The sequence below is a fragment of the Stylophora pistillata genome, chromosome 9, assembly GCF_964205215.1.
Source record: "Stylophora pistillata chromosome 9, jaStyPist1.2, whole genome shotgun sequence".
Taxonomy (NCBI): Eukaryota; Metazoa; Cnidaria; class Anthozoa; order Scleractinia; family Pocilloporidae; genus Stylophora; species Stylophora pistillata.
In genome coordinates, this window is record NC_142527.1 from 23,504,230 (window position 1) to 23,525,156 (window position 20,927).

General features: G+C 38.0%; 3 protein-coding genes across 5 annotated transcripts in view; 1 reads left to right on the forward strand and 2 right to left on the reverse strand.

Annotated features, from left to right (window-relative positions):
* The first annotated feature begins 96 nt into the window (after positions 1–96).
* Positions 97–3,337, forward strand: LOC111339002 (mitochondrial inner membrane protease ATP23 homolog). The gene is made up of 6 exons (XM_022945578.2): positions 97–227; positions 365–410; positions 823–904; positions 1,190–1,324; positions 2,070–2,156; positions 3,018–3,337. Exons 1-6 carry the CDS (start codon positions 98–100, stop codon positions 3,153–3,155), a joined length of 618 nt encoding a protein of 205 aa, XP_022801313.2. The 5' UTR covers position 97; the 3' UTR covers positions 3,156–3,337.
* Positions 3,338–3,770: 433 nt separating this feature from the next.
* On the reverse strand, positions 3,771–12,862 carry LOC111339003 (U3 small nucleolar RNA-interacting protein 2). 2 transcript variants are annotated; one of them, XM_022945579.2, is made up of 14 exons: positions 12,767–12,862; positions 12,513–12,613; positions 11,578–11,687; positions 10,334–10,401; positions 10,126–10,167; positions 9,722–9,848; positions 8,576–8,697; positions 8,100–8,192; positions 7,733–7,833; positions 7,510–7,650; positions 5,853–5,915; positions 5,442–5,596; positions 4,933–5,012; positions 3,771–4,115 (listed from the first exon to the last, which is right to left on the reverse strand). In XM_022945579.2, the coding sequence occupies exons 1-14, from the start codon at positions 12,839–12,841 to the stop codon at positions 3,951–3,953; spliced, it is 1,443 nt and encodes a 480-aa protein (XP_022801314.2). In that variant the 5' UTR covers positions 12,842–12,862; the 3' UTR covers positions 3,771–3,950. The 2 variants fall into 2 exon arrangements, with proteins under 2 accessions (XP_022801314.2, XP_088589880.1); XM_088733754.1 differs by having other exon boundaries at positions 4,933–5,015.
* Positions 12,863–14,891: 2,029 nt separating this feature from the next.
* The window catches only part of LOC111338999 (uncharacterized), a 28,086-nt gene continuing 22,050 nt past the window's right edge, over positions 14,892–20,927 (reverse strand). For both annotated transcript variants that reach the window (XM_022945575.2, XM_022945573.2), the window contains 5 exons: positions 20,733–20,873; positions 19,251–19,343; positions 18,549–18,663; positions 17,566–17,609; positions 14,892–16,066 (listed from right to left, as the gene is read on the reverse strand). In XM_022945575.2, the coding sequence (XP_022801310.2) occupies positions 15,923–16,066; positions 17,566–17,609; positions 18,549–18,663; positions 19,251–19,343; positions 20,733–20,873 (537 nt within the window). In that variant the 3' untranslated portion in view covers positions 14,892–15,922. The remainder of the gene's footprint in view (positions 16,067–17,565; positions 17,610–18,548; positions 18,664–19,250; positions 19,344–20,732; positions 20,874–20,927) is intronic.

Sequence of the window (20,927 nt, forward strand, 5' to 3'; positions counted from 1 at the left end):
CACACAATCTACAGAAAACAATCGACAGTTCAAAAAGCTTTGGCATGTCTGTTCGTCCGCCATCATGAAAATGAAATGAGCCCGCGACATCTACTGCATGTCAGTTCAGTTCAACATGGCAGAGTTTATGGAACGCGGCGAGGAATATCATAGAAAGACTTCCACAGATTCCAACTCCAGAGCGCACCGAAAATGCAAAGAGAAACTTCACAGAGCCTGTCGAGAATGTAAGTAGCCAGAATGGGCTAGACTTATTACCGTGGGGTGTATGAATAAGGTGTGATATTGCATCACATCACCGGCTCGTGACATAAAATCATGGAACGATTGATCACGACTTGAAACGTATTTATCTTTTTTTCAGCGTCATATGTGAGGTTTATGTTAGATGCCATGAGTAACCTAGGGTGGTAAGTAACGAAACTTTCTATTATACCGTAATCTCATTCCATTTTCCCCAGCCGTTGTGCATGTTGCATCTCACCGCAAGTAAATCTTACATTATCCAGCTTAGCCAGGACAGTTTAGTGTCAGGTGATTTTTTGGCCAAACTGTCACTTCTATCGACATCTACTAATTTGAGAGTCTAGAAATAATTTTAAGGATTTTCTACTACCGTACATATTCAAGCCGAAGAAATAGATAAATATTTTTGTGTACTATACAAATTTGCTGGAGTGCAGGTACTACTAGTAATGGTGCGTTGGAACCTTTGAGGCGCTGATTTTTTTTTTTTTTTTTTTTTTGGAGTGAAGAGTGGGTATTTTGCTGTACTGATGTATGTCCTAAAGCCTTCTTTGTCCCTTACTTACAATAATACAGTGAAGTGGATCCAGAAAAACATATGGTTTGCGAGCCATGTGACCCAAAGCTTATTGGAGGGTTTGATCATGACACAAAGGAGGTAAGCTTGGAGCTCTGGTCCATTCCTTTAACCCTTTTCAACCTGACAAGTATTTAAATTCTCCTTACTATCTCTTTACATTACCTAAGGGGCTGACAAGGAGAATTTGTTTAACAATCAAGAGCTTCTTTAGTTGGTGATCATTTTCTTTATTCTCATGACCTTTATGTGTGATTTGAGGTTATATTGTAAGGAGAAATTAGGTGCAAGTCACTCTTTGGGGTCAAAGGTTTGTAAGCTTTAAGACTTTCAGGTCTTTCTATATTATTACTTGATGTCTTTCAGATGTTCCTATGTGAGAACACAATCTACACCCAAAAGGCAATGGACACTGTTCTCACCCACGAGCTGATCCACGCATTTGACAACTGCAGGGTCAAATACAATCCAGACAATGTGCGGCATTTAGCCTGTACTGAGGTATTCCATTCATGTACTCTAACTGAGCTTATAGATTTCCACTCTTTTTTTTTCCATAACAGACTCACTTGATAGGGTGGTGGTAAAATCTTGGTGACATTTATGAGTGTCAGGTACCTGAAGAACACAAGAGCATAAGCACCATCAACTTGCATCAGTGTGGTGCAATTTGTGGATTAACAGACCTGGGGCCCATTTCTCAAAAATCTTGGTAACTTAATGGGCCAGAAGCCATGTTTTAAAATCAAAACTTAGAGTATAGGAAAGCAGGTTCTGGCACCCAAACCAGTCCTCTTTGTTTCTTTAGCTGACAGTTTTATTGTATCATTTTCAAATTTTTGAAATCCCTATCTTGAATGAAAACAGAACAGCTTTACGGGCCTGTTATGTTACTGGGACCTTCAAGAAACAGGCCCCAGGTGTCACAATCTCTTGTTGGTTCTCAAAAGAAGGAGCAACATTATCAAAATGATATCAAGCACACAAGTAATGAGAAGAAAAAAATGTCACTTATGGGATTATTATTTGATCCAATACCAATTTCTCTGGGCCAATATCATAAGAATTGTACACCACACAGTAAGGCAAATTACCAATGAGATCTGGGTGTGAAAGGGTGATTGTCCTTTCTCCTTCATTGACCCATCTAAGATCTCAGCCATCATCACTTGTAAGGGATCATTTATTATTTATTTACTAATTTGACACATTGTCTGAAATGTTTCTGTTTGTTATTTTCTTTTAGATTCGTGCCGCAAACCTTAGTGGGGATTGCTTTTATTCAAAGGAGGCATTTGGACGCTTTAGATTCAAATGGAAAGCTCATCAGCAGGTATCTGAACACTGTAAAGTAACAGGATAATAAAGTGAAGTAACGGGATAGTGATTACCGTAATTTCCGGCCGTTTACCCGCACCGGCCGATTTTTGCATACAGCGAAAAAAACCATCAACAGATTACCCGCACTGGTGGATAACCCGCACCTTAAGAGCAAAGGAAATTTTTACAAAAAGGCTCTAGAATTCACAAAGTTTCATACTTGACAGTATGCGAATTCGTGGCCACATTTTGTGCGAACGATCGTTCAGTGCCATGTTGATTTGCTGATTTCTCAAAAAAAATCGATATATCTGGTTCTCCTGGGCCTAACAATTCCCTTAAAACGGGAAAATTCTCTTCAGCTCAAGCTCGTGTTAACTGGAAATTTGTTACTGATACGCCGGATACCCTTGGACTATTTTTGTCACAATCAAGGTTTGTTTACACACGTGCCAATAAGAATTTGTTCGTCGCGCAACTAATTATCCATGCGTGAATCGAGTCGGCAGGTTTTGGTGTCACTTTGTGGCAGTCTTAATGCAATAAAATTCATTTGAGAAGTGGAAACGCAGGGAGATGAGAACTTTTTTCAATTCAGCGGCTGGTAGATTTCAAAATTGTTACATAACCCGTACCTCCCTATTACCTGCAGTGGCGCGTGTTAAAGTTTACCCCCGCAAGTAAACGGCCGGAAATTACGGTATATAGCTCTAAGAAACTCTGTTCATTGGAATATTCAGTTGAAGAATTCCACATAACAGCCAAAAAGAATTCTTCTATCTTGAGATGAATAAGACCAAAAGAACACCATAAACCCCTGCCCAAAATTGAAATAATACCATTTTGTTGTTACTATTTTTTTTTTTCTTCGCAGGTGTGTGTCAAGGAACGAGCAGTAAAATCTATGTTATGTGTTAGAGACATGTCCAAACAGGAAGCTCAAGAGGTTGTGGAGAGTGTGTTTGATGCTTGTTTCAATGATACAGAACCATTTGAGAGAATTCCTCCCTGACTGGTTTACAGATGTAGAATTATAATGTACATGGATAGAAAAAGCACTAAGTTTATCTGTAATGAGGAAAAAGAGACATTCTTGTGAATTTTTCTGAAGGAAACTATCATGTCATAAAAAATATTTGTAAATGTTTACTTTTTAAGACAGTCTTGAAAGAGATTAAACTCCACAAAATGTCAGCATAGTATACCATGTCATGGAAGAGGGATTAAAAAAAGGTAAGCTTTCAATCCAGGATTACCACTAACTGCCTTTGTGGCAACTGCGCCCTTAAGTCCAGATGTCAAGTTGCAAAGTCACATCTTTCATTACCTTCCCATAACTTAGCAGAGGAAAAATGATTAAAAACCTTTCCTTCAATGTTACATTTACAATGGTGTTAACAATTTAAGACACGAGACAACAAGTTGCACAGGTAGTCTGTTAGCAGTCTTCTTTTTCTCTCAAGATGGAACAACAGCTTTGGGGAACTAAAGACTGGTATTGGACAGAATTTGTCTGGACTCAACCCCATCTCATGTTTACCACAATGAAGCAGTCACATTCCCTTCACACACTGCCACAAAATCCCGACAATAATATGCTATGGGTTCCTGAGGAAAACTCAGTTGCTGTCACCATTAATCTTTATTTATCTTCTTATTTATGTTTTTCACTACCATATTGGTCAGATAATAAGTAATGCAAAATCTTATTCAACAGCTTGTTAATCTGCATAAATAAATATCCTGTGGTTCAGTGCCACTGTCAGCCTAACAATGTATGTTCCACTGATTCTTAACTTTGCAGAATTCAAGCATGGACTCCATTCTGAACTGTTCTTTGCAAGGGTATTACACAAACACAGTTTTTTGCCTTTTTTAGTCTCCACCATCGACCCAGTCTGTGTTCTTGTCCAATGCCAGCTATCAGGTTGTTTCCATCATTAGAAAAGGCTAATGCATTCACAAAACCAACCTGACAAAAAGGAAAAAAAGGCAGTAAAGAAACCTGTCAATGGCTGATAATAATAGAATTGTTCAAAAATTCATGAAAGTTTCATGAGTAAGGAATTAAGTCCTTTCACTCCAACAATAGAGACCTTAAGCAACCACGACGGCGGACGGCAACAAGGACGTGGAAAAACAAGAGATCTAATTGGCAGAACAATAGCTCAGCACGTGCGTTTTGAAACTTTGTACATTTCTTAGCCGTCCTATGCAAAACAACATGAAATCGCCAAAATTTGCGTTGTCTGTGAACCGAAACAATGATGGCAAATTAATTTAATTTCCATTTGGAACTCAACGCTACTTTTATACGTCATGCTGAAGTTGAGCTGTGGCACCGTATGAGACAGTAAGCTCATGCAGCTATTTTTGAAATTCTGACTAAGAGTGGAAATTCATTTTTTAATCAAAGTCTTCCTTGGTGTTGCTGTCCTGACTGCTTAAGGTCCCTAATGTCAATTCAATGCCAAAGCAGACAAGTGATGAGAATAAAGAATCAATTAGAGGATTTTAGGTTGATCCAATACAAAATTCTCCAAACCAACATCATAAGAATTGTGTGGCAGACAGTAAGGAGAATCACTAAAGAGATCTTGCGAGTGTAAGGGTCAAAAGAGGCATGCCTTTTTTTCTTTCTGTGGTTACTCGAGGACAATATAAAAAACTTGCAAAAATTACACAAGATTTTCATGCCACATGGTGGTATCATGTTGTTTCCTTCAAGAGGAACACCAGCAATTTCACACATTGCAGAAAAATGACAAGAAAAATTTAGACACTCTTACCATTGATAAGGAGAAGAGCTGCTTCAGACTTCTGAATCCATCGCCACATTCCCAGAGTTTGATACATGAATCACAAGAACCTGCTGGCAAAAGTTTCCAAAGACATCACTTTTGATAAACTACTTGTATTTGTCTCAGAATTCAAGTTTTTATACCATCAACTACTAAACCGTTTGCCAAAACATTTCTTAGTATGAGTTGTATTTAGGATAAATGAAAACAAGAATGTGAATGACTTAAAATGTTAGTTCTCTTAACACTTTACACCCTCACACCCAAGGGCTGTGGTCTGGCAACACCTGGTGGCCCCCACCCTATTCTCCATACTGTTCTGTATACATTTCCTAAGGTGGAAACATGGAGAATTTGTTTAACAATCAAGAGCTTTTTCTTATTGGTGATTATTTCCTTCATTCTTGTGACCTTACTGTGTGATTCAGGTTTGATATTGTATGGAGAAATTAGATGCTGGTCATTCTTTGGGATGAAAGGATTAACAAAAGTGTTACCCGAAGCCAAGAGATCTGTGCTTCGTAGGGTTGCAATTGATGTTATCCAACTTTCATCTGGAATACTGTCATCAGAACTGCTTTCTGGTTTACTATGAGCATTAGGTATTGTGCATAACGGCTTCTTCTTTGACACACTCCATAAGGACAGTGAGCTGTTGGTAAGATGAAATGAATGGAATCAAAGAAAGTAATGAAATGAAAAATAATGAAATATAAAATTTAAGTGAATAGGAAATTAAACATAAAGTGCCAAAACTAATCAAATCAAATTGAGTTAAGTTACCAATTTGTGTCCCCAAATGATTATTATTCCATCTGGTAGATGCTAAAAGAGCACAGCTCAGGAAAACAATAACTTATATTTACATGAAATAAGGCAATGAATAAAGTCCAGTACATTATACTTGCCTATTATCTGCACCAGAAACCATGTGCTCATCATTTATTAACTGTACACAATCCAGGGAACCTCTACAAATGATCAAATTACGTAATGTCAGCAACAACACCATATTCATAATTATGTATTTCAGGAAAGAAATTGAAAAATTGTGGGGAATAGTCAATCACTCCCTAAATAGAAAGGGAAACAATTTTCTGACTTCAAAGAGCATATCTTTATGTGGTCATTTTTGCAGCATAACTGCATGCAAAATCCTTCAAATATCTACAGTGAAATGAGGCCTGTGGGGTCACAGGGTTCAGAGTCCTGTAACAAACTGTGAAAAGATCCCTTTGGTAGGTTTCCTCTAACCCATTCCTTCCTTCCTTCCTTTTTAACTCCCAGGAGTAATTGACACGTAACATCTTGCGTATTATTTATCAAACAAGTACTGAGAATACTCAAACTTATCAGGCAGAAGTTGTCATCTTAACCTAACACCACATTCTCTTCAGGGCTCAGAATTAACAGAAACCCGTTAACCAGTGGTTAGTAATTTTCAACGTTTGGTAACTAAAAATGTGTCCAACTAACCCAACATGGTTAGTAAATCAGATACAATGAAATATATGAAGTTCATATATTTTGAACTGCGGTATTAGATGCATATGATGCACACGATCCTCGCAGTAGATAGCGCTATTTAAGCAATAGCGAAAATCAGACCTGAAAAAAATCAGGCCTGATTCATATATTTCATTGTATCTGATTTATCACTTTCACGGGTTTATTACGAATCAACTTAATGGCCTGCTCCCAGTTGGCTTGTTAGCTCAATTGGTAGAGCGCTGCACTAGTATTGCAGAGGTCAGTGGTTCAAATCCCGTACAGGCCTGATTTTTTTCAGGTCTGATTTTCGCTGTTGCTTAATTAAATAGCGCTATCTACTACGAGGATCGTGCATCATATGTATGGTTAGTAAAATTTTCTAACATGTTTAAACATTGATAGACCGCAGGACAAAGAGCACGTAGACCCAACTCTCAGAGGAATACTGAGAATACTCAAGTTGTTTAATCAACTTAAACTCTTTTTAGAGAATGTGCTGTAGATGTGCTGTTCTTGACTAATCATGGTAAACGAGAGGGAAATAAAATAGGTGCATAATTGTCAAGGTTATTAAGGTCACAATGCAATTTCAGCAACTCTTTAATTTGTCCTGGTCATTATTATCAAAATGTTCAATATTTGAAATATTGTAATTTGTGAGCTTGGATACCAAACTTTATAATTTGGTTAAATAAGTAAAAAAAGATGTCTACTAACCCAAAGGGTTAGTGATTCAAAAATTAAATTTGAGCCCTGCTCTTAACTTATTTACAAACAAAAGTGTAGAAGCTGGAGGGGAGAACTAAAATTCAGATTTAGGAGTTGAAAAGTTAACACACAGATGGGTAGCCAGTGACCCTTTCTCGTTGAGGCATGCAACTTCCAGAGCCCATACAAAAATCTGCTTTTCTCAAATGATAAATGGTAACCTTTGCAAGCCCTGGCGGAACTGATTTGAATTTGATGAAAAAGGGCATCTGGTGTGAACAATGTCATTTTTAACGGTTAAATTGAAGAATTTTGCACTTTGCATTACAACTTAGCCAGTAAAGTGTAACATAACTTTCAACCTACATATTTCCTGGTGCATTAAAAACTAATTGGGATTCTTCTACAACTTTCCAGACTCTAAGACTTCTGTCTCTTCCTCCCGCACTCACAGCCCTGTCCCGTGTCAGGCTGTCGATAGCCGTCACACCATCCTCATGTCCAAATCTAGTAATCATAAAAAGCATAAAATAATTCAATAAAATTATAATGGGGTAAAAAATGCACTTTACTACCAAATAAAACTCACAGAGTTTCTATGTAAGCCATCTCATCTAAATTCCAGATTTTTGCTGTGCGATCATGTGAGCAACTAAACAGCTGATGAGTTCCTCGCCTAAAGGATAAACCCTGTGAAAAAAAGAAAAAAGAAAAAGAGAGGTAACGTGAATAAAGGCGGATAGTTTCTAAAGAAACTGTTTGGGGCTGCGTTGGTGGGGGTAACGAAATAATTTGGATATATCAACAAAGTTGAAATGGTAAATTGGCCACCGTAACGGTGGCCAATTTACCATTTCAACTTTGTTGATATATCCAAATTGTAACATGACACAGTTTAGTCCAGAGCCAAATATTGTGGAAGGGACAGTGTTTCAAACAATGCAAGTTAGACTCACTGAGACAGCATCCTTGTGACCTTTGAATGTGTGGACATGCTGGAGTGATGCAGGATTCCAGATGTGAATTATTTTATCTCTACCTCCACTAGCCTGGAGAAAATAAACAGCAGTTTGACCACAAGAGTTTCCACACCACCAGCTTTCAACAAGTTTGACAGTCAAAATAGAGCTACATTATCATGTTTTAAGCATCATCAACCTCCTTGTACTGGTACCTCTTTGTTCATTCTTCCCATTATCAGTTTTTTTTAAAATCTTAAATGAGCACTTTTTTTTATCTGTTGAGTAAGGTTTAATTTGCATGTTGCCAGAAACTACTTGAATTGTAACTCTGTTAGACCATAGATAAGAATCTTTGAGGATTACATTTCTACAAAAGCTGTTTTTATTACCAAAACTGAAATACCGGAAACTGTTGACCTTCAAGTTTACCAGTTTATTATATTATTTTACCACTAAATGGCTTCCCTCACCAGAAATTTTCCATCAGAAGTAACAGCAAGACAAAGAATGTGTCCTTTATGGCCTTTGCTACCTTCACTAGCCTTATGACAGGCTAAGATCTTACCCTCCTTCAACCCTGTTTCAATGTTCCCTACAAACAAGGCAACCATCTCAGAAACATCTCTTCACCATTATTTGTATGAATGTATGTATTTACGATATTTAGACAGGCCAGCCCAGTTCAGCTTGAAGCTGGTTTAAATGGGGGCCTGTATATCCCACCATCCCACCCCAGGGGAGGACATCCATCACACAGTAATCTCGTGTGTGGGAAATTGATGTCTCCTACCCAACCCTGCAGGAGACAGGACCTCTCTTTATTCGTCCCTATCTGAGATGACTAGAATATCTAACCATTTCTTAATGTTATAGAATGGTAGCAAATTCTTCTCAATTATTTTAAGACCTTGAGTGTTGGTCCGGCCGGGGCTCGAACCCTCAACCTCCTGCACAACAGTCCAGCGCACTATCCATTTGGCTAACTGGGTGGCAGTTATTATTTCCTTAACTATGGTAAGGGGAAAAAGAGGGAGGGGGAAAAGAGGGAGGGGGAAAAGAGGGAGGGGGAAAAGAGGGAGGGGGAAAAGAGGGAGGGGGAAAAGAGGGAGGGGAAAAAGAGGGAGGGGGAAAAGGGGATGGATTCCATGAGAAGGGAATGTATAAGGAAATCAATAATCCAAGGGAGAGGAGGAGAGTAGGTGAATTGTAAAAAGAGCAGAAGAAATGGAGAAAAAGAAGAAAGCCAAACAAGATCACTCGCTCAGCCTGGTAACAACTAAGAGTTGCATCATGTTAAAATCATGAAATGTCTGTTTGGAACCAACATTTATGTCAAGGGATAAAAGAAACTAAAACAGTTTATCTGCTGTGAGACAAAGAGAGAGAAAAGATTCTTGACCTGTTCACTTGATGAATAATGATACCTATGAATTTTTTGTTGTTGTTTGAAGAGAAAGTAGAGATAGAGTATGCAAAGTGCATGTAATTGAATTAAAACTATGAACTACATGTATGTGGCTGTCTATGCAAGTCATGGTTCAATGCTAGTGAAAAAAAGGTGAACATGTTCATCAGGTAATAGGTATGCAAAATTAAGAACATAATTATTTTCTTACATTTGATAATTGAACAGTCCTTTGAAGCAGAGAAGACAAACTTGTCATCAGGTGACACACAAAGACAGGTAACTGATAACTGATGACCTTTAAGAACTCTGATGGCAGTGGGGGAGGGTCCAGTATACTAAAAATACAATTTAATACAAATTTAAAAGTTTCAGTTTCAATAAATGAAAATCATGAATGAGAGTTCCGACAACAAACCATTGCAATTCTGATTTCCTTCCTAAAAACATTACTTACACTTGCTCTTTGTTAAACACACATTCAAACCAACCCAATCAATACAATAAATCACATAATTATATGACAAGTTAATAACTGTTTCATAAAAAACCATAGAATCAAATCATAGTCTTTAAAGGCATGCTCCAGAAAATGAAAAGTCGGCTTTACAGTACCTGTGAGGCCACTCTTTTCTGTAACCTGCCTGTTTGTTCAAGCTACAAGAAAAACCAACAAAAGTACTGTCCATTCAATTGACAGCTTTAAAAAAATATGCCTTTATGAAGTAAAATGTCTGAATACAGCTCTGAATTAACACAGTGCCTATCTATCATGACCGATAATTGAATTTTTTAAGTAATAGAAAATGTGTGTGATACATACAACATCCTGTTTCAGTCTGTGAGCTATAGCATCATGGTCTATGTCATCCGACTCTTTCTTTTCTAGCTCTGGAAACATCAATGGTGGAACATGAGTCATTTCAGTGTAAAGAATCTGAACCCTCATATAATAATAACCAACATAATAAATATCCAGGTGGGGGTTTGTCCTGGAAAGTATATGTTGCAGGTAAAAATTAAATTCAGGTAAAAAAAATTTTAACCTACGTTGAATTTCAATTTCTTTTGTCTCTGAGCCCTAATTATTCACAATTAAGGCTTGTAGACAAAGAGAATTGAAATTCAACTTAGGTTAAAATTTTTTTACCTGAATTTAATTTTTACCTGCAACCTATATCAATTTTTTTTCTCGGCTCTGATGACGATGTCTTCCACTCTGGTCATTGGAGTGTCTGTCATCCTCGTCATGTGTGTAGATCACAAACGCCTTGTTCTTTTTTTTATTATTAATTGCTCCTTTACAAACGGCACTCATAGCAGTAGAAATTTTGTGTGCACTATGCTTTGTATCTTTTCATAACGTTACATAACATAGCACGTATTTAAACACTATAATTGTTCATCATGGTTTGTTTGGTTTTACTCATTAAGTCCACAATTATACTTCATCATACCGCACACCGTGCAGCTTCTTCACCATTAGGCAGTAATTCATCAGCATTGTAACAAAATAATGTAAGATTTGTATTGTGTAGTTTCCATCGTTATTTTCGTTGTAGTTTTCCTAAGTGTATTTAGATTTAGGTGTATTTACTGGTAGCTTAATTTATATTGTAATAGGTTTTCGCTCATTATTTTCTTTATAGTTGTAACCGTTCCAATCAGTGCCTACTGGTGTCAGCAATTGTTGAGGTTGAACATATTGTAAAGTCACATTAAAAACTGTTTTGCTGAGAGTTAGTTGCCCATGGCAGCCACAATGTGGTCTGATCATCTACGTTAAACTGGGTTTGAAAAGAACTGTTGTCTTTGGCAGTGACTGACATTTTGATAACCTAAGTAAGTCATCATCAGAGTTAAGAAAAGGAGTTGGTTGTCAATTGACTGCTGTTGTGCTGAACGACAAAGACACATTCAAACCAGCCACAATACCCTTTAATCTCCTTAATCATTCTGAGCAACATATGGCTGTCTGGAGCCCGTCCCTACATCTAGGCAACAATTAGAGATTAGTTACCAGTATCTTTGACACGCAGAGTAGTTATTTATATTAAGAATATTTACCTTCTTTCTCTAACTGTGCAAGGTACTGTTTTGCGAGGCGAAGTCGTTTCTCTTGAGCCGTCTCATGATCACTGCCCTCTTCTTCTTCAGGTGAGTCTTCCTCTTTTTCACTGAAAGGAATATTCAAATTAATTCATAATGAAATAATATGATCATCTGACCAAACCTACTAAAATTTGATGCTGTTCAAAAATCTTTCATCCCAAAACAAAGAACTTAAATGCATATGGTATAAAGATGACTCCTTCAGAGCTAAATGTTTAGGGATTAATAAAATCTATCATTTTGTGATTAATTATATGCTTTACTCAACTCTTTAACCCCTAAGAGTGACCAGCAATTAACTTCTCCTAACAATATCACCCCTTTATTACACGACTCGGGCAGTCAGAGGGCCAATAACTAAAATCAACCAATCAAAATGCTCTATTGCCGGTCCAATATTCTCTAAGTATTGGACCTCAGTTGTATAATAAATCTCTTATTAACCAAGCTTGCTCGGGACCGTACTTGAAGAATATCGGCCCTCTGTCTTTTTTTGTACGGACCGAGCTGTGCTCAGTCCGTACTGTCAAGACCTCAGGCCGATATTCTCTCAGTACGGCCCTCGCGCTTGGTTGATAAGATATATGACTCAAAAAACAAGGTCAAGAGAATAAAGGAAACGATCATCAACCAAATAAGCCCTTGATTGTTAAACAAATTCTTCTTATCTGCACCTGAAGGAATGTATAGAGAACAGCATGGAGAATATGCATACTGATGTTAGAATGTAAATGGTTAAAACAACCACAATTGTTCTTTTTTTAACGATGATGTAAACCCTCGATCAATCATGCATTCAAATATACAGTTGCACGTTGCACGGTTTTTTTTTTTTTTCAAGTAACTGTCAAGCAATAATGCAGTCGTTAACGTTTTGAGAACGCTCATACCTTGGAATATCTGAATCACTCCCAAATTCATCTTCATCTATATGTTCTGCTTTTGTCAGAGACTTTTTTCCCCTTTGCTTCTTATTTCTGAACCCAGAAATCTGTAAAATACAGTAACATGTTTGTGACCGATGGAAACCACGTGAGTACTCAGTTGAACCATGGGAACTCAATCAAAAGACTAGATTTACTCCAAAATGCCACCAAGCCTAAGACAGCTTCAAATTTTATTCAGGTATCATAATTTTCCTTACCTGGGACGATTTGGCTTGTCTTTTTCTAGGTTTTGAAGCAGAACCTTTGCTATCGGACAAGAAAAACCCCGACATGTTGTTTTTCCGGCCGTGACTAGACTGGGTTCAACTACAAAGTATTGATTCTCTAATTGGTCAGTTTTCTCAAACCAATCATAAGGTACTTTCTATCTATCGTGTGCAATGCTCCTAGGTTCGGGGCAGAATCGTTGAGGGTACTAGGCTGAGCTATTGGCGAGCAAATCTCAGGTGAATCAAAGCGAGTCGTTTGCGAAGCACATATAACGTTATGAAACCTACCTAAGACCATAGTAAAGCAGCACAAGAGGTTTGGAAACTCGCTTGAGACGTTTGCAAACGAACATAGTAGTAGTAGTACTTTGTTTAGCCACATTTCACCAGTGCGCCTGGGGCTCGTTTAAATGTGAACGCGTTATGCTAAAATTAAAATGTAGAATTTAAATATGTTATCAATTCGATAAAAATACAAAAACTAGACTATAAAATTCAAAAACTAGACTATAAAAATTTAAATATGTTAACTACTCGATACAAAGATTATGGCAACAATTGGACTTGGTAGTCAGGTTAACATTGTTCAGTAAATTTTTAAAAATTCTAAGAGAGGACGCTCTTCTTATATTGTCGGGTAGGTTGTTCCATAAACATGAAGTTATGTAGCGATAAGATTTATGCAAATACTTTGATTTAAAAGTAGGCTGATTAAGCTTACAAGAACCTCTTAGGTCCTAATTGCTCAAACGCAATGAGAACAATTCCTTGATGTAGTTTGGCCCCGTAATAGATTTAGAAAGAAGGATTAGGGCTTGCGTGTATCTGCGATGTTCCAGGGACTTGATGTTTACTATCTTAGGTAGATCTCAGATGATTAAATCACTAGGATGGGATTCTTTGGAACGTCAAAGACTGATAAATCAAACCTGCATGTTCTACAAAATCTATAGGGGCCTTGTTGGGATCTCGCTACCATCCACGGATAATGCAAGTTACCAGATCATCAAGGTACCCAAATTGTGTACCATTCCAACAGCTTTGCACCCTGAATGACACATACAAATATTCCTTCTACCCCAGAACTATCAGAACTTGGAACAATATGAACTCACCTCAAATCCCTAACTCTCTAGATGATTTCAAGGCCAACGTGTCCTTACATATTTAAAGACAGTAGAGCTTTTATTTATGCGGTGTAATTAATTTTAATTATTTATTTTAGAAATATTATTGTTTATAATCAATGTTATTATTTGTTATCGTCATCACTATTTTAATACTTTTAAATATAGTTATGTTATATACTGTAAAAACTCCTAGTATAGTTTTAACTGTTTTAGGAGTAAACCTATTGAAGCATTAAAGCATAAAGCATCGCCATATGGAGTTGACGTGGGCAGATTCATTAGTGTTATGATAGCAAACTGACTGGTAAATTCTAGCTTCTTAGAATATCCAGGTGAAAGTCCCACTAAAACAGGGGCGCAGTATTCCAAGTGTGGTAAGATGAAGGCCTTGTAAATACTGATTTATCATCACATCAGTAGCAGGTATAAACTTTCGTACCCTCCTGAGAGGGTTTAAACTTTAGCATTGACATGCTTTATTACATACAGATTTAATATAGGGCTTGTAAGTTAATTAGCTGTTTATAGTTAGGCCCACGAGGTCTAAATCTTTAACTACATCCAACGGTGGCTTTGTACGATCTGCAAAAAGCTGGACGGATGTGTAGGACTGTCGCCCAAACACTTTGGTTTTTGCCTCGTAAACAAACAAACTCTAGACCTTGGTGAGCCAGCCTAAGTTATGAGCGAACCAACCTGCTAGAAAAAGTTAAAAATAAGCTCAGTGTTACCTTTTCACCGGATGGCTATCTATTTGATTAACGTATCATAATCCTCCAGTTAAACAGGCGTAACAATTGCCATCTTTAGTTATCCAGTCAGCAAAATTTCTCTCCAAGTACGATTGCGAATGAAAAGTTGTTGTTCGAAATGTGAACTCAAGAATGTTACACGCTTTAAGAAGTATGATCATCTCATGCGGTTTGTCGGTGAGTTGCTTGCCAAGAAAAAGAGGACAAGGAATGCAAAACAAACAAACTGAATTTCATTGTAAATACACTTTATTTCTTGTTCATTCAAATAATCTCGCGAGGTAAGACAATTATTTTAGAACGCTTCCCGTAACAATTTGAACGATCCCAGCCGTGAAAACAACCAAGTAAAATAAGAAGAAATTCATGCAGTTTATTTTCGTTATTTAAACTGACCTTCTCAAACATTGATGATTTCGTATGCAGTTGTGATATCAATTCAATAACTAGACTAACTATCATAGCCTTGGACACGTTTCCTACTAAAAAGATGTATGGTCGAGCGTGACAAATATAACTGTAGAATGTTTAAAAACGATCCGCATTGGACTCACTCCACTAGCACTACAGCTTGGCGCGATGTCCGATTAAAGAGGTCAAAATTAATATTCCAAAAAGATTAACTCAGTTTATTTAAACTCCTGCGAGTTAATGTCTTTTCTGTAAAGGCGCTAGCCTTGAATTTAGCTTTGGAGTGATTTGGTCGCAACTACACTACATGGTAAAAACAAACCAACAGTAACACTTAAAATATTAAAGAAAAGGGAAATACTTTTTCTAGGTTCTACGAAAGTAATCAGTATTCTGGGCCTAAACAGTTTTAAAGCTGAATCTTAGTAATAATACAAATATGAAATATACTGTGCGACACAAGTTTACTCAACGAGCATCGAGTGCACGGAAAGAAACTTTAGGTATTGCAGTCAAAATAAAATATCATGGCGGCTCTAAAAACTGTGATTGAATCTCAAAGAAGCAAATACCATCACGAACCCTATAACTAACTAAGACATGGCAAAAAAAAGTTTTGTAAATGACATTGAAGAGGTAGAATATTCACTTTGACAAAAGAAGAATATAGAATCAGTTTTTCGCTATACAATTCATGGTAAACAACTTTGGTCGACTGAAGAAATACGTTAAAAAAGAATGACTTAAAAGGACACTTGTTGTTATTGTGATTAATTAAATAAATCCGACTCTGTATGTATGAGTTCGTCTGGCCGACTGAAGCTAGTAAGTCCTAAGAGCCCTTGACTTCTTCAGCAAGGAGCGTCTGTAGGTTCCACTAGGATTTCGTTGACAGAGCAGTGAGCAGGTTGTGTGACAGCATAGATAACAGCATTCGCGACATCGCAAGGATCAAGTCTTTTCACATCGTCACTAACTTCGTATTTTTCCCGAGCCTGTAAGGAAATAAGGAAATTAAGTGATTTCTTTGTCCCTGCTTCATATATTTGGTAATCGGATACTGTAGGTGAATTTTGTTCAGAGGAGAGAAGGGTTACCTGAGGTAAAAAAAAAAAAACATCCCTTACGGCGTTTATGCGAGGCAGAGAATAAAAAAAGCATTCGATTTTGACTTAGTGGGAATTCTGACTAATACCACCTGTACGATTCGTTAAGTTTACGTGACCCGATAAGTGCCGCTGACATGGAACCAAGGGCGCAATTTCCCAATTTCCCACGCCATGTGTTTTCGTAGTTTTCTTTTTTTGGTTGATTCTGAAGAAGCACTAAGCCCAATAACTTCGAATCGTTAGATAGATGACTGTAAATCGTTAAAGTTGTTATTACATTATAAAGAATCTGGACGTATATGAGTTATTGTGTTTATTTCGCCAAGCGTAGCTGGCCTTTACACCTTCAAATGCAGTAGTCGCTCAACGCTGTCCTGTATTTCTGACCACGTGCTCCACAAGTGGCCCAAGCTCTGTCACAGGCTCTTTCACAGTGGATTATTAAGAGTTTGTATAGTGGTAAAGCAAGTCCAGCTAAACCACTATACAAACTCTTTAACAATCCACTGTGGAAGAGCATGTGACAGAGCTTGGGCCACCTGTGCGTGCTCTAGTATACAACTGAGGTAACCAAACAACTAAAATCGTACAGAAAGGTCTAACTATTTGCTAACAAGAGGAATTTAGCTTTGGAAAATTATTCACGTGCCATACAGGATCGATAAAACAATCCCAGGATCCGTTCAACTGCGCACCTACCCCTCCCTCCCTTAACCCAACAGCAGTCAACTGATAACAAGTGAGAGTTAATTTTGTGTTAGGGGAGGGGTGGGTGTGCAGTTGCTGATATTAATCCGGATCGTTTTTAGGCGTTGAGTTTCAATTTGTGTCCTTTCGATCTTACAAAACCTTTCCTTTTCAGTTTTTTTTTTTGCACGAGTTTCATAACCTACAATAGAAGTTGTTCTCAAAATCATATCGATTGTAACAATCGCTCAGTCATGGTGTTTTCTGCTTTGTTCTTCTCAAAGTAATCATTTCAGACATTTTCCATGTCTTTCCGCGGGTCGTAATTGTCTACGACTTTCCGAGCCCGGAAAATTATGATTATTATAAAACTAGATGTTTGAGCGGGTTTAGGAGCCCATTACTTGGGGCGTTCAACTGGCCTTTCTTTATGTCACGGTGTTTTCACAGACAAGTTTATCTTTAGTTTGAATTTACCACGAAATGGGATTCCCCACGGAAGCCCTTCGACCAATCACGATTAGCGCGCAGTTAATTTTCCGGGAAAAGATAGTCTAAAAATAAACCGTTCTGTGAAAATGCCGTGACATAGGCTCAGTATGAGAATTGAACGCTCCATGCAATGGGCTCTTGGCAGGTTTCAGATCAGTGCCCAAGACACACCCTGCCTCTGGGTTGGCATCAAAATAAGAACAAACCTCGTCATCTGAGCTTTGGAAACCAAACTCTGTGGCCACATCGCCTGCAAGAGAATAATGAATGTCAAATAGAGTGCATCTCGATTGAGAGTCTCGAAACCAAAACCACTGAATAATTTAAACGGCCACTCAGATCATTGGGAATTATTGCATGTAGTTAACGAGAACTGAAAGAAAATACATGCAAACGGCCCAAGCGCGGAAATACGCGGCTGACCAAGTCGGGATTGGTTTCAGTTTTGAATTTGATTGGTTGAGAAGGTGGCGGGAGAAGTTTTGTGGACCAATCAAAGAGCGGAGTATAAGGCAACACCAATGTACTCTGCGTTCTGTGATTAGTTTGGAAATCATGTTACTCTCTCAACCAATCAGATGCTAGCTAAGCCTAAAACAGCAATCATGACCTAAAACAGCAATCATGACGCCGACCTTTCTATAATACAGAATTTTTTGGACCGGTGTTTGAAAAGGAAGTTTATGTCCAAGGATGTAGATATCAGGGATTTGCTAGAGAAGGCGGACAAGGCACTCTACAAAAAAAGATCGAATTACCCCGAATGCCCGTTTTTCTAGTTTTTACCTAGGGAAAAGAACATGAGGTACAATCTTAGAAATACGTCAGTCTCTGTCCCTAGAATCCACACTGAAAGGTTTAAGAACGTTTTTAGTGATAGGATAATTTTTAAATATGACATGTAATAGTTTCCCTTGTGAGTTTATGTTGTAACTTAGGATATGTAATTTTATCTTAAGAAATAAAGATTATGTTATGTTATGTTATGTTATTTGGGCTTTAATACAGTACAGACTATTTTCTTGTTTCCACCTCGAGTTTTTTTGTCATCCCCGCCCCCCCCCCCCCAGTACTTTCTACTCTAACTGGCTGTTGTGTGATACTTTCATTTCATTCTACTTAGTTGAGATTTTCTCAAAGAGAAGCAAACCGCAGAGACTGTCAAGGCTTTTCACTGTTGTGATCATACCTGGTTGAATGGACGTGACCTTTACTCCGGTTCCAACTGTCTCTAGCCTCAAACTCTGCGTCAAAGCCTCAACAAAGAACTTCGTAGCAGCGTACACGGCTAATCCAGGAAAAGCCTAAAGACGAAGATGCTGGTCAGCTAGTATAAACGACCTAATGCAGGGGCGGATCCAGTAATTTTTGATTGGGGGGTCCAAACTTTGGTTCAGAAAGGACTGTTGGACTTTTGAGGCAAATTACTTCTCCCCCATACCCTCTCCCACCAGTCGCGGTTGCACGTTATAATTCCTTGGCCGCTTACCGTTTACTTGGATTTATTAAAAAGATCAGCCAGTTAAAAAGTGATATACCATCCTGTCGATGTAAGAATTTCAGTTTCAAAGTTGTAAGCGTCAGGTCTGTTAGGGGGGGTCAGGACCCCCTAGACCCTCCCCCTGGATCCGCCACTGTAATGGCATTGAGACGCTCAAAATCTCGCGTCAAAGGCAGGTCAACTTTACACGTTTGGACCAAACTGACTCTTCATTAATGGATAAAGGGGGTAAGTTTCTGAAGAAACTGCGGTCAGTGCTGTAAGGATTGGTTATCTTCGACCAATCAGAGCGCATACATATAGCTAACCACCGGAACAATGATACTAAAACAAGATGATTTGGTTTTATCAACTCAGTTGATAAAACCAAATTTAAAACATATTTCTCACCTTTCGGCCAGCGTTTGATGAGATGTTGATGATGTGTCCCTGCTTTCTTTCCAGCATTCCTGGAAGCACCGCGCCGATGCAGTTCATCACACCCTGATGACGAGAATTATGCCCAAGTTAAGTAAGTCATCTCATAAAATTTTTATCTTCAATTGATTTTAAATTTGGTATTCCCAAGTTGTAAGCTAGAGAGTCAGAAATTTAACCAGTACCTGCGCCGGGTTACGCTGATACTTTACGTTATTGTTTATACTACAACAAACATATGAAACATATGTATGAACTGCGGTTATGAGACGTATATGTGAACGATCCTTCGCAGTAAAGCACTATTTGAGCAATAGTGAAAATCAGACCTGAAAAAAATTTCAGGCCTGTACGGGATTCGAACCACTGACCTCTGCGATACTAGTGCAGCGCTCTACCAATTGAGCTAACAAGCCAACTGGGAGCAGGCCATCAAATTAATTCGACATAAACCCGTAGATGATGAAATTTTTTTCAGGTCTGATTTTCACTATTGCTCAAATAGTGCTTTACTGCGAAGGATCGTTCACATATACGTCTCATAACCGCAGTTCATACATATGTTTCATATGTTTGTTGTTGTTTGATTTATCATCTACGGGTTTATGTCGAATTAATTTGATGGCCTGCTCCCAGTTGGCTTGTTAGCTCAATTGGTAGAGCGCTGCACTAGTATCGCAGAGGTCAGTGGTTCGAATCCCGTACAGGCCTGAAATTTTTTTTTTTTTTCAGGTCTGATTTTCACTATTGCTCAAATAGTGCTTTACTGCGAAGGATCGTTCACATGTACGTCTCATAACCGCAGTTCATACATATGTTTCATATGTTTGTTGTTGTTTGATTTATCATCTACGGGTTTATGTCGAATTAATTTGATGGCCTGCTCCCAGTTGGCTTGTTAGCTCCATTGGTAGAGCGCTGCACTAGTATCGCAGAGGTCAGTGGTTCGAATCCCGTACAGGCCTGACATTTTTTTTTTTTTCAGGTCTGATTTTCACTATTGCTCAAATAGTGCTTTACTGCGAAGGATCATTGTTTATACTGTCCACTACATAGACGTCAAAGATATTTGAAAGATATCAAGAATTATCTTTACTTCATTTCTTATTTGGGTTCAAAGACCTTTACAAAAAATAAAGAACAGGTGATAAAATTTGCCCCGCTCGACGAAGTTGGCTTTCCTGCTCATTTTCATTGTATTAGCGACCCCACTGTTGTCTGATAGGCGCAATTTCATTCCCCGTCGAAGCCAAAACTCTTTGTTTGGCCTTTACTTTCTACAAATTTTTTTGATTGTAGTTGTTACCAATGAGGATTAATTTTCACATCATCCAAAAGTCGATAGAGTTTTTGTCATTTCATTTGTGACTCCAAATAAATTTCACTAGTTCACAAGTTTAGTACAAAACGCATTTGATCACGAATTGACTTATTATAACCAAAGGACACCCTCACCTTGCAGTTGACATCAACCATTTTCTCCCACTCTTCAAGATTACAGTTCTTCATTGCGGTGTAGAATCCCAGACCAGCACAATTTACTAAGATGTCCACAGGTCCTAATGTGTCTTTTGTATGCGAAACTAGATCAACAACCTGGACACAATTCACACACACACACACACACAAAAAAAAAAACAACAATGGAAA

Coding starts and splice junctions, on each gene's coding strand:
- LOC111339002 (XM_022945578.2), top strand. CDS start 98: ATGTCAGTTCAGTTCAACATGGCAGAGTTTATGGAACGCGGCGAGGAA. Junction 411..822: donor GCCATGAGTAACCTAGGGTG/GTAAGTAACGAA, acceptor ACAATAATACAG/TGAAGTGGATCCAGAAAAAC. Junction 2,157..3,017: donor AATGGAAAGCTCATCAGCAG/GTATCTGAACAC, acceptor TTTTCTTCGCAG/GTGTGTGTCAAGGAACGAGC.
- LOC111339003 (XM_088733754.1), bottom strand. CDS start 12,841: ATGTCGGGGTTTTTCTTGTCCGATAGCAAAGGTTCTGCTTCAAAACCT. Junction 7,651..7,732: donor ATGGCTTACATAGAAACTCT/GTGAGTTTTATT, acceptor TATGATTACTAG/ATTTGGACATGAGGATGGTG. Junction 4,116..4,932: donor AGCTCTTCTCCTTATCAATG/GTAAGAGTGTCT, acceptor CCTTTTTGTCAG/GTTGGTTTTGTGAATGCATT.